The sequence below is a fragment of the Eretmochelys imbricata genome, chromosome 3, assembly GCF_965152235.1.
Source record: "Eretmochelys imbricata isolate rEreImb1 chromosome 3, rEreImb1.hap1, whole genome shotgun sequence".
Taxonomy (NCBI): domain Eukaryota; kingdom Metazoa; phylum Chordata; order Testudines; family Cheloniidae; genus Eretmochelys; species Eretmochelys imbricata.
In genome coordinates this window covers 154924464-154939635 of record NC_135574.1, presented here as the reverse complement: position 1 = coordinate 154939635, position 15172 = coordinate 154924464, and the positions used below count along the sequence as shown (strand labels likewise).

The following is a 15172-nucleotide window of genomic DNA, read 5'->3' as shown; positions in this document are numbered from 1 at the left end:
ACAAAAACAGACACCCCTAACTCACACTTGGGAGAAGTGATTTTGTGACCTGCAGACTTCATGGACTACCTCTAACTGAAATGGACTAGATTAGGAAGTAGAAAACGGTTTCCCAAATGCACACACTGAGTTCACTGTTTCCAGGCTGCTCCACAGACTGTGGACTGATTACAAAGCTGCCAATTTCAAGCCCTTACTACTGCAAGGAAAACATGAATGACCCTAGCAAACATCTGTGACTCTGCAGTGAAAATACTCTTTAACGCTGTTTTTTAATGTTTCAAATTCCCAGGTGCCATTTTGAACTCTATATGGTAGAGGGGAGGTGGGGGAAGAGGGTGCTAAGGTGGTGTGATATAATCCACCTTTAGCGGATACATGCTGGTAGCCAGGGCTTCTCATAACTATTGCAGTGCTTCTTAGAGCAGAAATCGCTCACATTACTGTAGTAATAAACTATATTGGAGTCAGAAAGTTACCGGGCTCTGGAGCAGCTTCTGTCTCCACTGGGTTTGCTGCAGGCTCACTAGCAGAGTGTTCTTCAGGATGAGATGCGTCAAACAGCTCTTCCAAGTAGGGACCTAGAATTTACTATTGGTCCTGATCCACAGCCTACTCTGGGACTGGTTTCATAAACAGAGTCACTTCATATTCCTCACTGGAGCCTGCTGCTGGCTCCCATCAGTCTCCTGCCTGGATTCAGGGGCTAGCCCAGCACCATCCAGACTGACTAGGTCATCATGAATGGTTGGGTGCAGTGCCTAGGACCTGGTCAACTCCTCATAAAATGGGCATGATGATCGCGAATTGCCCGAGGTGCGGTTCTTGTCCCTGGTTGTCTGGTACTCACTTTTCAGCTTCTTAATACACTCCCTGCACTGATCACCAGTCTGGAAAAACTGCCAGCTTCTTAGCTATCTGCTGGTACACATGATCATTCCTGGTGCTTTTGCTGAAGGCCACAGTTTTATTGGCCTTGCACCAGAGATTCACCAAAATCTGGCTGTGTGCCCAAGACCATGAAGCAGCACACTTTGCAAAAGGCTTGTTCAGTCTCGTCTCCACTGCAAACCCAGGAGGTTCTCCAGTGGTGTGCTTGCAGCTCGCTGATCAGAAGACAGTGGATTAATGCTGACTCACTGAGCTGCTGCTGTACGCCAAGGGACATAGGTGGTGCATGAACCCCCCCTGTGGGGAGGCTAGCCCCTGGCCTTGCCCTCCTCTCCCCACTCACAGCCAGAGGAGCCCCACCCCTGCTGCCCTGAGTTCCAGGCCATCCCACCCGGGCTGGCTAGTCAGAGCACTGGGCAGCCCCGGGCCAGCCAAATGGCCCACTCTCGCCCCAACCCTCTTCGGGGGAGAATCTTAGCAAAGATGGGAAGAGGAGCAGTCTGGGCTAGGGCTACAGGGAAAGAGCAAGATGCAGGAGGCGGACTCAGGGTGGTGCATAGGTGGGGCCACACCTTGCTGTTTGGGAAGACTTGGCCTCCCCTGGCCTACGATACCCCCCACTCATGCCAAGGGCGGTGGCTTCTGTTTTCAGTTGTCAAGTGGAGATTGTTGGGATAGAGAGAACTAAGGAAGTCAGTCCATGAAATTGTGGGATGCTTCTGGTGGACTCCCGGGACATGAGTCAAGTGGGGTGTGTCTACACTGTAAAGCAATAGGGCTTGAACCCTGGGTCCTGGCTTGACTCGTGCTTGAACCCTGCACATCCTGAGACACTGGGACCAAGCCCTGAGTTAGCACAATTTCAGTGTAGAAACAAGGGGGGTTAGGTTTGCGCCCGAGGTTAAGCTGAAGTTTACGTTGCGATGTAGACATACCCACTGTGGTTTGAACCTTTTGAGGTTTGCCTGTCTCTAATGCTATCAAATACAGTAGGTTTCACCAACCCTCATAAAACTCCTGTTCTCCTTAATCAAGCAGAACTCTCACTGAAGACAATGTGAGTTATGCCTAGCTAAGGACTTCAGAAACATGCAATGTGTATGTGGATATTACCTTTTCAATCCAGAAGGTTTTTTTTTCCCTCTGCGCAGTGCATATAGCCCTCACTAATCTGTGTAATGCTAACGAGAGCCTGCTGTGTGTAAATCCCAAGAATCAGGGTAACGTGTTTAGAATGGCTCTATCCTGAAAGCTTTCCTTGGAATGGCAATAAATGGGTGCCATTGCTTTTCTACATATACCAAGCATTAAACAATAGTAGTTGAGAATGCAGCACATCTAGAGTGCAGGACATTCAGCAATTCATAATGACATATTTGAGGAGGAGGACAGAGATGCACTGTGGTAGTAATAGCTTTTATTACACATTTCTATTGCTATTGTGCATCACGAGCTGAGCTACAGCTTTTTCTAGCCTCTAGGCAGGGTTTGTTGCTTAGATGTCTCCCCCGCTGCTTGGGCTTGTTTACAGCCTCCCAGACAGGAAAATGCATTCAATCAGACACCACACTGAGCTGTTACAATAGGAATTCAGGGCACACCTGGTTCTGTCATGTTATCTAGATCCCAGCCTGAGGCCGAGATGGTGAAATAATCAAGTGAAGCTTCTGTCGTCTTAGTTAGAGAGTGTAGGGAAGGCTGAAACCTGCACAAATCTGGAGACTTTAAAAGGCAAAACCAAAAATGTACTTTTAAAGGTTTGATTTATGGTAGATTGGATGGCTATGGGATAAGGAGATTTTCACTTCCACCGTAGGTCCCAAGTTCAAAGCTAGCCCGAGCAGTCCCTCTTGAAAGCCATGGACATGTGATGACTGTTGGTGGCCAACGTGGAATGAGTTGGTGATTCTCAGTCCAATTCCTACCTAGAAAATCAGATGTTCACATCACAGACACAATCATCACAGCATTGACTAACTGGCCTCCTGGAGAGAGACCAAAAACTGAATAGGCCATGGACTCTGAACTACCCTCTTAACATATCTATGTCAGCAGTGAGGCACTTTGGGAGAGCAGAGAAGTTTACGGCCTAATCCTGTGAGGAGCTGTGTCCTGTGATCCTTATGGAGTGAATGAGTATTGATAGTGCTCAGCATCTTGATGATAGGCCTCTTGTACAGTTTCTGACAAGATGATACTTCTTGTATAAACAGAAAACTTCGGGGGTGGATTGAGGAAATGATCTTTTAAACTACTCCTTCAAATGAAGAAGTGGGGGAAGGAAGCATTTTATTAAATCTTGTGGAACTCAGATACTGCAGTGATGAGGGCCATAGATACTTTAAATAAATATACATGAGAAGATAGGTAGTTTTGGTTTCAGGGCTGTCAGTCACCACTGCATTCACTTTTGGTTTTTTCAATTGCCCTTCACAGCTCCCCAGTCGCTAGCAGGATTATGTGAGCTATATTGAAATCACATTTTCAAACAACATAATGGAGAATCCATCCTTCCTTCACTTTCTGGCCAAGATACATGTTCAGGATCCTGTGTTTCTCCTGCAAGAGTTAATGGCGCTGCCAGTGACCTTTACCAAATCACTTCCCTCTGACTCCTTGCTCCGCATTCAGTGTCTGTGGGTGTGTCTTCCTAGCACAATTGGCTGGAGTTGTAACTCGAGTATTACCCCTAATTCGTCTCCACACACAAAAATCACAAGTTGTAATTTCAGACCTAATGGTCCCAGTGGGAGCAGTAAAGGAACAACCCAAGACACAGGTCCCAGATCTCAAAGCTATGCAATGATAATGGATGATAAAATGAACTAATTGGCTATGCAACGTGGTGCTTTAAGATTGAGCTAGCTGGCCTATCCAGGGGCTGGGCTGAAGTAAAGAAGTGGAGGTGCAACAGCTTGAGTCACAGCAACTTGTCAGCAGCTAATTCAATCACTCAACTAATCCGGTCATCCTGTGCCGCTAATCAAACCACCCTGTGTAACCCCAGTGCTGTTTTGAAGTGTAGTTGCTATTCACTCTCACTCCTGCTAAAAGGGGTTATTACTCTGCTTTACTCACCTTTGTGTGTGTGTGTCGTCTAATATCTTGTCTACCCTGCAATTAGACACCCCTCGCTGGCCGGTGCCAACTGACTCGGACTCACAAGGCATGGGCTAAGGGACTGTCTGTCCTCTCACCAGGAGTGCTTGTACCAATTATACTGTCAATGTGGGGTATTGTGGACTGCTCCTGAAAGCCAGTAACTGTTGATATAAGTAAGGCAGTGTCTACACTGACACTGCATTGACTTAACTACATCAACCTTGATTCTATGCCGCTCATGGAGGTAGAGGTATTAGGTCAGCGTACCGGGGAAGATACAGTGGCAGGTGCGAAATTTAAGTGTAGACACTACCACAGTTAGGTCAACGTAAGCTACCTTGCATCGATCTAACTCTGTAGCGTAGACCAGACCATAGAGACAGGAAGCCAGTGACTAATAAAACATTGGGACTTACAATGCAGAACTCTGTTAAAAAGCACAAGCCAGTAACAAAATGAAAGAGGGAGCTTCAAAACTGCAAATAGGGTTGCAAACAAAATGTTCACATTTCATTCCTAAGTGCATTCCAAAGTCGGGGCGTTATTACTATCCCCCTTTCACAGATGCAGAACCTGAGGCACGAAGAAGTGCAATGACTTGCTTGAGATCAGAGCAGAATAAGGGGTGGAGTTGAAACTAGAACCTGAGTGTCCAGACTCTCAGGGATTTGCCCCTCTCTTTCAGCCAACAGTCACACCTTGAAGTGTTGTCACCTTGTCACCCATGGCATGATGGGCAACAGCAAATGGCCACTTGGAGATGGGAAGAGTCAGCCTGCTCCAAAATAATCCTGGGAGAACATTCACTGCTTTCCTTCTGCTGTGCCCAGGATCCACTCATCAGCTCTCCTGTGTTTTTTTGGATTCTCCCTCTTGCAGAAAAGCTCCCCCCTGGCTTTTACTGTTCTTTTGAAGAAGGGGATTGCGGCTGGACCCAGGGCTCTCTCGCCTCTCTCACTCCTTCATGGCAGATCGGAAACCTGGAGTACAGCCACTTCCCTTCACTAGAAGGTATGAGGGTGTACCAGGAGATTCAGGGAATGAATGGCAGGTAACAAAGAGGGTGGGGATATGCTAAAGACAGAGAGGGAGGGTTTTTTCGGTGCAGAACACAGGATTTGCACTTGTCTTGTTTTCATAAGTCCTTTATATTCAGCTTTCAGTGAAACAAAACCTATCTTTCCACCTTAAACACTGAGCATGAGACCACTGGGGCTGTCATTGTCCTGTCTGTCTTGTCACTAGAGATTGGTGTCCCAAGCTTCTGTACTTTACTTCAGATAAGTCCTTATTCCTTTTTATCCTCTTCACATCCTCCTGCCTCCACCCTGCCAAGCCAGCCAGATCCTTCACCCTTCCACAATTCCTTATTTACTTTCTCTTAATCCTGCCTCTGCTTCCTTCCTCCCCACCATCCCTTGCTTTCCTTTACATCCCGTATTATCCTCTTTGCCCCATCATCTCTCAATCCCCCCCCCCAATACACACACACACAAACACTCCCCTCCACTCCCCCTACAATTTCAACATTGCTCTCATAAACCCACAGTATTCAGTGGTTTATATCCTGGGCATTGAACTATGACCAGGCTGAAATGTGGCATACAAACTACCTGCCTCCATGAACATTTTCCCTCATACAATAGTATAAATCAGAGGAGACATTTATTGCTTAGATGCAGAGCCACTAAAGGAAAACAGTAATAAGACAGAGTAGCGTCTGCCGTACACACTATCCCAAAAACGCTGTTCAGAGTTAAATAATACACCGACAAAGTGAAATGTTAAGGGCCAGCTCTTTTGCTGGGGTAGAGTCATTGACTGCAGTGGTGCTATGCCAGTTCATTACCAGTGGATGACCTGTCCCACAATATTGCAGAGAACAAAGAAATTAAGAGGCATGGCTAAGTAAGATAATTGAGAGCTAGAGAGGGCACCCTGGGGAGCGAACAGTAAAGTGTTGCTGCTTCATGATTTCTCTATTCTGCAATGGTGAAATTCAACCCAAGCCACATAACTAGGTTTCTTTGTAGGGGAAGCATATAGGAGTTGGGAGGGTGAGGACAGAACTGGAATCCTCTCCACACCATGTAGGCAGGGTTCAGTGCAGCCTAATCTCTCCTCTTTCACAAGTACTCCTGCCCCAAGGCAGGGGGAGCAAAGCTTATGTGGAAGCTTGCAGCCGCTGCATTGTCCGCATTTTTGACCCACTGATCGTTCCCACAGACTCAGCCCTCTCTGGCTCTGTGTAGAGAGAGAGCAAAGAATTTATCTTTGTGTTTTCCTCCACTCCCTATGCCCTCTGCAAGAAAGTATCTGTGTTTCCAGTTCCTCCTGCAGTCCTTGTTACCATGAGTGACCTTTAGCCTAAAGGAACAGACAGGACTCCAACTGCATTGCTATTAATCTGGTATATTTCACCAACATGAAGATTCACTTAAAATTAATTTTTTTAACATGCATTTTGTTGTGGATCCAGCAAAGAAAATGAATCCCAAATTACGCATAAGCAGAAAAATAATATGTGTGAAGAAGATAGCCAGATCACTTAAATATGTTTCCCGAATAGGGCCCTAGAGTATGGGAAGCTGTATTGACTGCATCCAAACTAAATTGAAAAATGCCTTTTGTCATATGTTATCCCCCTGAAACAGGGACCAGTTAACACAATTGGAACCAGACTAGATAAGGTTCTTAGAGGAATGTTCTGATGGGCCTTTTACAAACCTTGCATCCAGAAGTTAGTGGCAACAGCATGTCTGCTCTTCTCTTTTGTTTTTTATCTAGGTTGTGCATTCTTGCTAAACACCAGTGAGGTCCCAGTGGCAGAAACAACCATCATGACCAGCGCTGTGTTTCCAGCTCCAATTAGGAATTCTCCCTGTGAGGCAAGTCCTAAAGTCTCTTCTTTCTCCCACAATGTTTTCCAAACTTGGTTTTCAAACACCACTACTGGCAGGTCATCCAAATCTCCCATTTGGAGGCTCAGATTGGCGCACAGACATGCAAATGCCCATTTTGTGGATCTGTGTGCACCGTTGGGATCTGGATGCTCTCTTAAAGCACCCACAAACTGGACTCTATGAAAAATGAAGCCTGACTAGCTTACATTGTGGATGTAACCTAGTATAATGTATTTACACTAATGCATTGATCAGCCAGTGTTTTGTTAATACAGAGATGAAGGGCTATATTGTGGCTTAAGCAGCCAAAGTAACAACGAGAAGGGGGATCGAGAGGTGCACTGTGCCAGCAACACCACCCAAAGACATTCTGTCTTCAGAAATCAGAGGCAGCTGTAGTGATGCATACGCATTAGGAGTGTGTTCAAGACTGGCTCCTAATCTATTCAGAAGGTGCAGAATGCACTTTCCTAATCGCCATCCAGTATTCAGGCAACCGGGGCTTTATCGTGCCCCACCGCAATCCCACTACTCCTTGCTTAGGCCCTGTTCTTGCAAGTGCTAAGTTAACAGAAGCTGAGGTTGCTCTGCACTTCAGAGCTGAGCCCTCACTCGGGTGAAAGTGGCATTAATGTCGGTGGGAGACTTTCCTGAGCCAGGAGTGAGTGAGAACTGCAGGATTTGGTCACACAGAGTAACTAGCATTGCTGAGTAAATCGTGTATAACCTCAAATTGTGGTTTAGATAATGATACGTCCAAGGGATGCGTGTAGATTGGAGACATCACATGTCCAGTGGTCTGCACTCATATAGTGCATGATAGTAGCAGTGATATTTATTTATTGTTCTACATTTTTAACAGTAGTTAGTGATTTAGGGTGCCTTGCACAACGAGACACCACAAAAGGTTCTGATTTTCCAAGGGTTTGACACTCTACTTTTGGAAAATCAGACTCCTTTAAAGTATCTCAGGCCGGTCACCCAAAAATCTGGGACACCCAAAATCATTTGTCATGTTTGAAAATATAGATCATTCTGTATTTGTTCAGCACTAATAATGTACTAAGTATTGTGTAAGACATGAAACAAAGACTGTGTGTGCTCCAGTCCCTATACAGGAAGGAAGAAGATGGGATGTTCTGGGACACCCAGAGGAAGGGGTTTTCTTTGATTTAATGTTTGATTTGGTTCACTTCTTGAAGGCATCTTACTTCATGCAGAGAAATGAACGCTAGTTCGTTCCCTGCATGCTCTTGCACTCTTGCTTTTGTAGGAGACTCCTTCTGCCTTTTCTTCCCCCATTCCAAAGGCATGTACGGGATCTGAATATTTAAAGGCCTCCTTTTGTCATAAACCAGCAAGAGTGAATATTTTTCATAACCTGCCTGCTGCAGGAAGCTGGGGGAAATCATTTCCCCATATATATAATTTTTTTTCTTGAGCCTACGATAGTGCAAATAATTAAACTTGCTGCTGAGGGGAAGCTACCATCTATTGTATCTGCTCACATGCTGTCCCACCTCCATTACTCCCCTTGGCACTTACAAGGCATCCGGACACATGCAGCATTGCAGCTGTTGGTAATAAAGAGTGAAGGAGTTTGGCGAGGGGTTTTGTCTCTTGCCTTTTTAAATCGTGTAAAAGCCTCTGTTCTCAACACGTCCCTGGGAGCTTCAAATTCTATTTTACTGGAACAATCTTTCTGCGATCAGAATAATTTAGTGCCACTTCTCAGCCTAACATAAGGAGAGGAAGGAGACCTTCCCTCCTATTTATCCCGCCAATAGGTGCAAATGATCTTTCTCATAATGGAGTTTTAGTCAGAAAAGTGGCTGTGAAATAACATAATGCATTTCCTATTTTTTCCCTCTCAGTCACTTCCCAATGGGGCTGGCTCAAGTTCAGGCATTAGATATAATTGTTCTACGGGTCAGTGCTGACAGCTCAACCTGGCATGTCACAACCAGGTTGGGTTCTTTTGCAACCAGAATTTCTCTGACAAATTTATTCATGATACATGAGGGACAATAGATCCCAGAAAACTCCCATAGAGTCCTGCTTGCTCCCATAGGTGGAGCTCTTGCTCACTGTCCCATTGTCAGTGCAGCTCACATTCCAGAGTCCTGCTTGCTCTCCCTTTGCTGTGCTCACTGCGTCATCCTGTGCAGTACAAAAAATGTATTCCAGTCCCATAAAGAGATCTGACTTTCTCTTACAGGAAGCTGAGGCTGAGTAAGTGGGGCCAGTCTCTTCAGATAAGCACCCACTAATTTAGTTGTTCATTTGATTTTGAGCTGAACCTTTTGAAGTAGCAAAATTGTGCTGTGGGACAGTGAGAACAGATTCCTGCATGTCTGTAATGTAGTGAGAACCCTTTTCTGAGGCTGTTTTGGTACCTTCCCTGGAGGTGGAAGCTGGAAGCCAATTTTAGCTGCCAGAGTTAACCAAACTTGTTTTAGAAAGTCTCAACTTTCCTCTTACACCCAAATGTGGACTGTCCAGAGAAGAACTGTGGCACATTGGTGAAGAAGTTTGTGCTGATTTTATCCATCCTCCCTGGCTACAAAGAAGGCTCCATCCTCCAGTGCCATTGATCCAGCTTCTTTCACCAGCACTAAATTCATTTTCAGCCTGTTTCTTTGATATGTAAATAAATAATGGGAGCTCCTATTGAATTTCCCAGAGCAGCTGTATTGGAAGCACCAATCGTGCATTTTTCTCTTTTTCCCTTGCTCCTGGAGTTTTAAATAAGTCAGGACACATGTTAATAACATTGACTCTGAACACTTGAGTGTGAAAAATGCTACAGGGAGATGTCTCCAGCACTTCTGGCTTTCCTTTAACATGTTTCATTTTGCAGAACGTTGCCCAAGTCCTTTCTAATCTTGAGGGTGTTATTTTTAAATACCTGGAAGTGGTGAATACACGCTTCATTTTCCTTCTTTTGTTGCTTCCATCGCTGCCTGTTCCCTGTTTCATCAGGTGATCTCCAGTATCTCTGGGATTTCCGAAGGACAAGATGGGTGCCCTGTGATCTGGTAGAGGAATTGTTCCCCCTGTTCATTTTGGTTTTCAGTGGAATGAGGCCCCTTTCTCTCTCCCAAGGACAAATGCAACTTGTGCTTTCATTTTTGCCATTATGAAACCAGAGCATGGAGATGAAATGATGAAAGTTGAGGAGTATTTTAAACAATGATGATAATCCAGATAAAATGAAGGGGGGGGACCCACTCAACCCCACTAGAATTGAACAATCAAAGCAGGTGGATTATCATTTTGTCATTTCCATGAGCCTCTTTGCTTGCACATCCAATCTAAGACTGAAAGCAGAAGTGCCAACATGTTGCAAAAGAAACTACTCTCACAGAGTCACTGGCCTGACCAGAAGCATGATAGTCCAGGAATTTCATGATACTTGCATGATACTCACAAGAGGCCCAGCAGAATTTGTGCTGAGGTCCAAATAGTTATCTTTCTAACCCTCATAGCTTGAAATGTGCTTCTTTCTATATGTTCCATTTCTAGTATGCAAAAAAGTGTTGTCATTGCCAATGCTAGCAATGTGATGCTTCTAAAATGCTTCACATTCACACACAAAAATTGCTCAGATTTTATAGAGCTGTGTCTGCCACATGGGATTATACTCATCTATAGCTGTGTTAAATGTGTTCAGCCTGTAGCTTCAATTTTTGCTTCAGTAAGTCCACTCCACCCTGAGCATGATAAAATTTCTTCTGAGCTTCCTTAATACCTAGCTTCCAGTTAGTGAGCTAGTACATTCACATCTGAAGGCAACTTTCATGGTTCCCTGCCTACAAAAGAAGAGCCATGGCAACACAGAGTTGAAATGCAAGAATCGGCAGTTGATTTGTGCAGGATAGCTAACATTCAAGGATACCTGCACTAAACATTGTAGGCAGCGAAAAACCCTGCCAGCAACTGTCAAAGTCATGCTGCTTTTTCACAATATGTCAACCTCTAGCATGTATGTGCTGGTTGAGGTTAGAGGGGGTGGCATCCAATGGGATTAAACTCCTGCAGTTCCAAGGGGAGGCATGGGTAGATTCCTTTCGGTCTGCCTTTGAGCTACTTTTGTTGCTAGCTATCTTTGTATATCCCTCTTTTCTCCCATTCTTCAGCAATCTTTGCTGATGCCAGGCCTTGCCTCCCTGATTGGTGGAGCCATAATGCTGATATTGAAGGTCATTGCAAGTTAGAATGGAAAAAGGGGCTGCAACACTCCAGATTGCCATTGAGCCATCTTCCCTTTAGAAGCCTGGTGCTGTGAGCATGTAGCATTGTCTCTCATGGTCTTCCAGAAGTTTGTCTGGGAAGTAGTTTGTACCAGAGTCTCGCAGATGTAAGCGGACACAGTCTTGGTGAGGACCCAAGTGACTCTCAATATGTTTGTTTCTTCTGCATTTAAGAAGCTAATACATTGCACATGCCTCATGATCAGTAATTCCTGGTTGGCCTGGACTGATTAACCATCTGGTTTTACAAAACCTACCATCAGTGTTTCTTTTTGTCTTCCTACGTAATGGCCCAGGACATGTTAGTATCAACAGGAATAAATCTTGCGCAATTGCTCAGGTGAAATGAGTGTCTACCTTGACCATTTTGAAGGTCCCCCTTGTCTCTAACGAAACTTGTGGACTATCTGATGACATCCTTTTGCCTGGTGGCCTGTTGTCTGCAATGCAGCATAGTTATTTTGCCTCAATATACTAAATTTTAACCTCAGACTTGTTTTTTTAATTCCTCCTAATCATTTCAGAGCTTTCCATTTACTGAGTCAGTGAGGTTGCATATGAGCAGCTAATCTGCATCTGAAGCAGGGCTCCAAAATCCAGAATACAAGACACTGATGAGCCAGCGTCGACCGGAGATGGTTAATTAGTTCCTTAATGGTGTTTCTGGCTTCAGCATATTTTGCTGCCAGTCCAGGACCCAAGGAGCCATTTGATGAATAATGCAGGGATATGCCACCAAGAGCACGGATTCAGCTCTTTCAAAATGTGCCACCATTCTGTTGTCAGGACTCATCTGCCATCATTGATGCCTTACTCCATAAAATGATTGCCAGTCTCATTCAGAAGTCTTAACTAGGGCATCCATCTGATCATCTGCTCCATTTCATTTCAGCAGGTGTGAAAGTACCTGGAATATCCTGCTGTGAAGCTTAGAAACCATAAAAATCACAGCCAAAGTTTCCCATTTGAGCACCATGCCAGTCAATTCATTCAGAGCCAGTCCATTACAGTCTGCATGATGCACTTCGACAATGAGTTTCTCTCACATCTGATTCCAACTACTCCTTTCGTTCAAACAGCTGACATGTGCATCCATTCCAATTCACTGACTGCTTCAGCTTTCAGTTTTGCTATAGCCAAAGGTGTTCTCTTTCATCACTTCAGATTCTACAGACTCTTGTTGCCGGGCTGGTCCCCGGAGAATGTAGAAGCTAGAAGGCTCCTGTGGTAGTATATTGGGCTACTCAAGACTTTGTGTATCAGCCTGAAACTGTTGTAGTCAAAATGGCACAATGAAGTGGCTTCACAAGTCCATATTTGAAGTCTCAAGGTATTTTGCAGAGGAACTGGTCTTTGCATCACAAAGATACACTCTTTTCCCCATTATAGATTAAAATCATTGGCTTGGAAAGGTTGATCAATTCAGTTTCAAATTCACCTCTTTCATTTAATATGCAAAAATATCAACACAGAAGTTTTACTTCTGATGAGCCAAGAAGGAAGTGGTTTACATCACCGCCAAACTCCAATCCAATGGGCTGCAAGAGAAAGCTATCATTACAATTTCGTAGTATAATAATCTGATGTTTATAATCACCTGAAGGAATGTTAAGTACTTCACAGCAGCAGGATCATTTCACCTGACACTAAGATGCAGCAGAAGAGAGATGATTGTATTTCACTGGAATGGCAGCAGGGCTTCTACAACAGGACACCAACATAAAGCCCCTCTCTCCTGCAGCATCCCTCCCTGAAACAGGCATTACGTCTCCAGCAACAGTACAGCCACCACACCAGGAAGTGTTACATCCTGCCTTGCTCTAGAGAGCTAAAAGTATCTGGGCAGGTGGCAAGCTGGAAGCCACTACATCCTATGCAAAGAGATGTTTGATTTATGCTACCTTGTCTTCATGCTCCTCCCTTCATCCCCACTTGTCTGTTTCATCTGGAACTGGGCAAATAATGGATACGTAGTTCACTGGTTTCCCACACCTGAAGAAGAGCGCAGTGTAAGTTCAAAAGCTTGTCTTTCTCACCAACAGAAGTTGGTCCAATAAAAGATATTACCTCACCCACCGTGTCTCTTTAACATCCTGCGACCAATATGACTACAAAAACACTGCGTCCCTTTTGGTTCACTGGCATTTAAAAAAAACTTAAATTGTTTTGGGTTGAATGAAAATGACATTTTTCAAAATTTCAGCAAATAGAAGAGTTTTAAAAAAAATCTGAGTTGAAACATTTTGTTATGCCTAAAAAACATTTGGTTTTATTTAGAAAAAAATATTTTCAATATTATTGAAACATTTTTACATTTTCTGTTTGGTCAAAACTAATTGGCAAACTTGACACACATTCGTGAATAGCTTTGGCCAACTCCAAACTTCATTTTTGGGTGAATAAACTATTCATCCAAAATATTTCTCCCAGCTCTAGTTTAATCCACCTATCACATCTTGTCACGCTTCTAAGTTGTGAACTCTCTGGGGACAGGGACTCTGTTCTTGCTTCTTTGTCCTACACACTGTACAACGAGTTCCTAATCTTGACTGTACCTCTGGGCATTACTGTAGTACAAACTATGAATAAAAATTAATAGCCCGGTGGTGTGTGCTGCCACTGGCAGTGGCCTATACCCATGACTCAGATCACTTTGTGATGCCAACCCATTGGAATCATCACAGAATAGGAAATAGCCACAACATCCCCTGAGATGGATGCATAGGGTCTAACTGATCACTGTAAGCGGGATCAAGAAGGAATTTCCCCCCAGGTCAGATTGGCAGTGACCTTGTATGTGAAGTCCAAGGTTTGGCACTGGTGTAAAATTGGCATGAAAGAAGAACAGGGCCTTGGGGCTTTGGTCCTTACAGTTGCAAACAGAAGTCTTCTCAGTGTGGTCCTCTTCCTAAGTGTGGAGACAAGAGGCCTGAAATGGTAGCTGTAAAAGAAATGAGCTGCCCCCATTCATTTAAATGAGGTGTTAATTTTGAAGCCAAACACAAAGTTATTGGGGTTACTGAGTGAAATTTAAGGACCTGGGATATGCAGGAAGCCAGACTAGATGATCGCTGGAGGGTAGCCATAGGATACAGAAGGACCTAGACAAATTAGAGGATTGGGCCAAAAGAAATCTGATGAGGTTCAACAAAGACAAGTGCAGAGTCCTGCACTTAGGACGGAAGAATCCCATGCATTGCTACAGAGTAGGGACCAAATGGCTCGGCAGCAGTTCTGCAGAAAAGGACCTAGGGGTTACAGTGGATGAGAAGCTAGATATGAGTCAACAGTGTGCCCTTGTTGCCAAGAAGGTTAACGGCATTTTGGGCTGTATAAGTAGGGGCGTTGCCAGCAGATCAAGGGACGTGATCATTCCCTTCTATTCGACTTTGGTGCGGCCACATCTGGAGTACTGTGTCCAGTTTTGGGCCCCACACTAAAAGAAGGATGTGGAAAAACTGGAAAGCGTCCAGCAGAGGGCAACAAAAATGATTAGGGGACTGGAACACATGACTTATGAGGAGAGGCTGAGGGAACTGGGATTGTTTAGTCTGCGGAAGAGAAGAATGAGGGGGGGATTTGATAGCTGCTTTCATCTACCTAAAGGGGGTTCCAAAGAGGATGGCTCTAGACTGTTCTCAGTGGTAGCAGATGACAGAACAAGGAGTAATGGTCTCAAGTTGCAGTGGGGGAGGTTTAGGTTGGATATTAGGAAAAACATTTTCACTAGGAAGGTGGTGAAGCACTGGAATGCATTACCTAGGGAGGTGGTGGAATCTCCTTCCTTTGAGGTTTTTAAGGTCAGGCTTGATAAAGCCCTGGCTGGGATGATTTAGTTGGGGATTGGTCCTGCTTAGAGCAGGGGGTTAGACTAGATGACCTCCTGAGGTCCCTTCCAACCCTGATATTCTATGATTCTGTGATCTCATGGTCCCTTGGGATGATCAGCAGTGAAATACCTCACGCTCTGGGACTGTGGCCAGAGGTTCAATTCAGCATCATCAGCATCACCACTTCATCCTC

At 44.6% G+C, this 15172-nt stretch overlaps 1 protein-coding gene across 1 annotated transcript in view; it reads left to right on the top strand.

The window, feature by feature from the left end:
• Nucleotides 1–15172, top strand: part of ALK (ALK receptor tyrosine kinase) — a 537956-nt gene that overhangs the window by 414346 nt on the left and 108438 nt on the right. Inside the window, exons 7-8 of the mRNA XM_077812189.1 lie at nt 4873–5004; nt 6781–6881. Of these exons, the coding sequence (XP_077668315.1) occupies nt 4873–5004; nt 6781–6881 (233 nt within the window). The remainder of the gene's footprint in view (nt 1–4872; nt 5005–6780; nt 6882–15172) is intronic.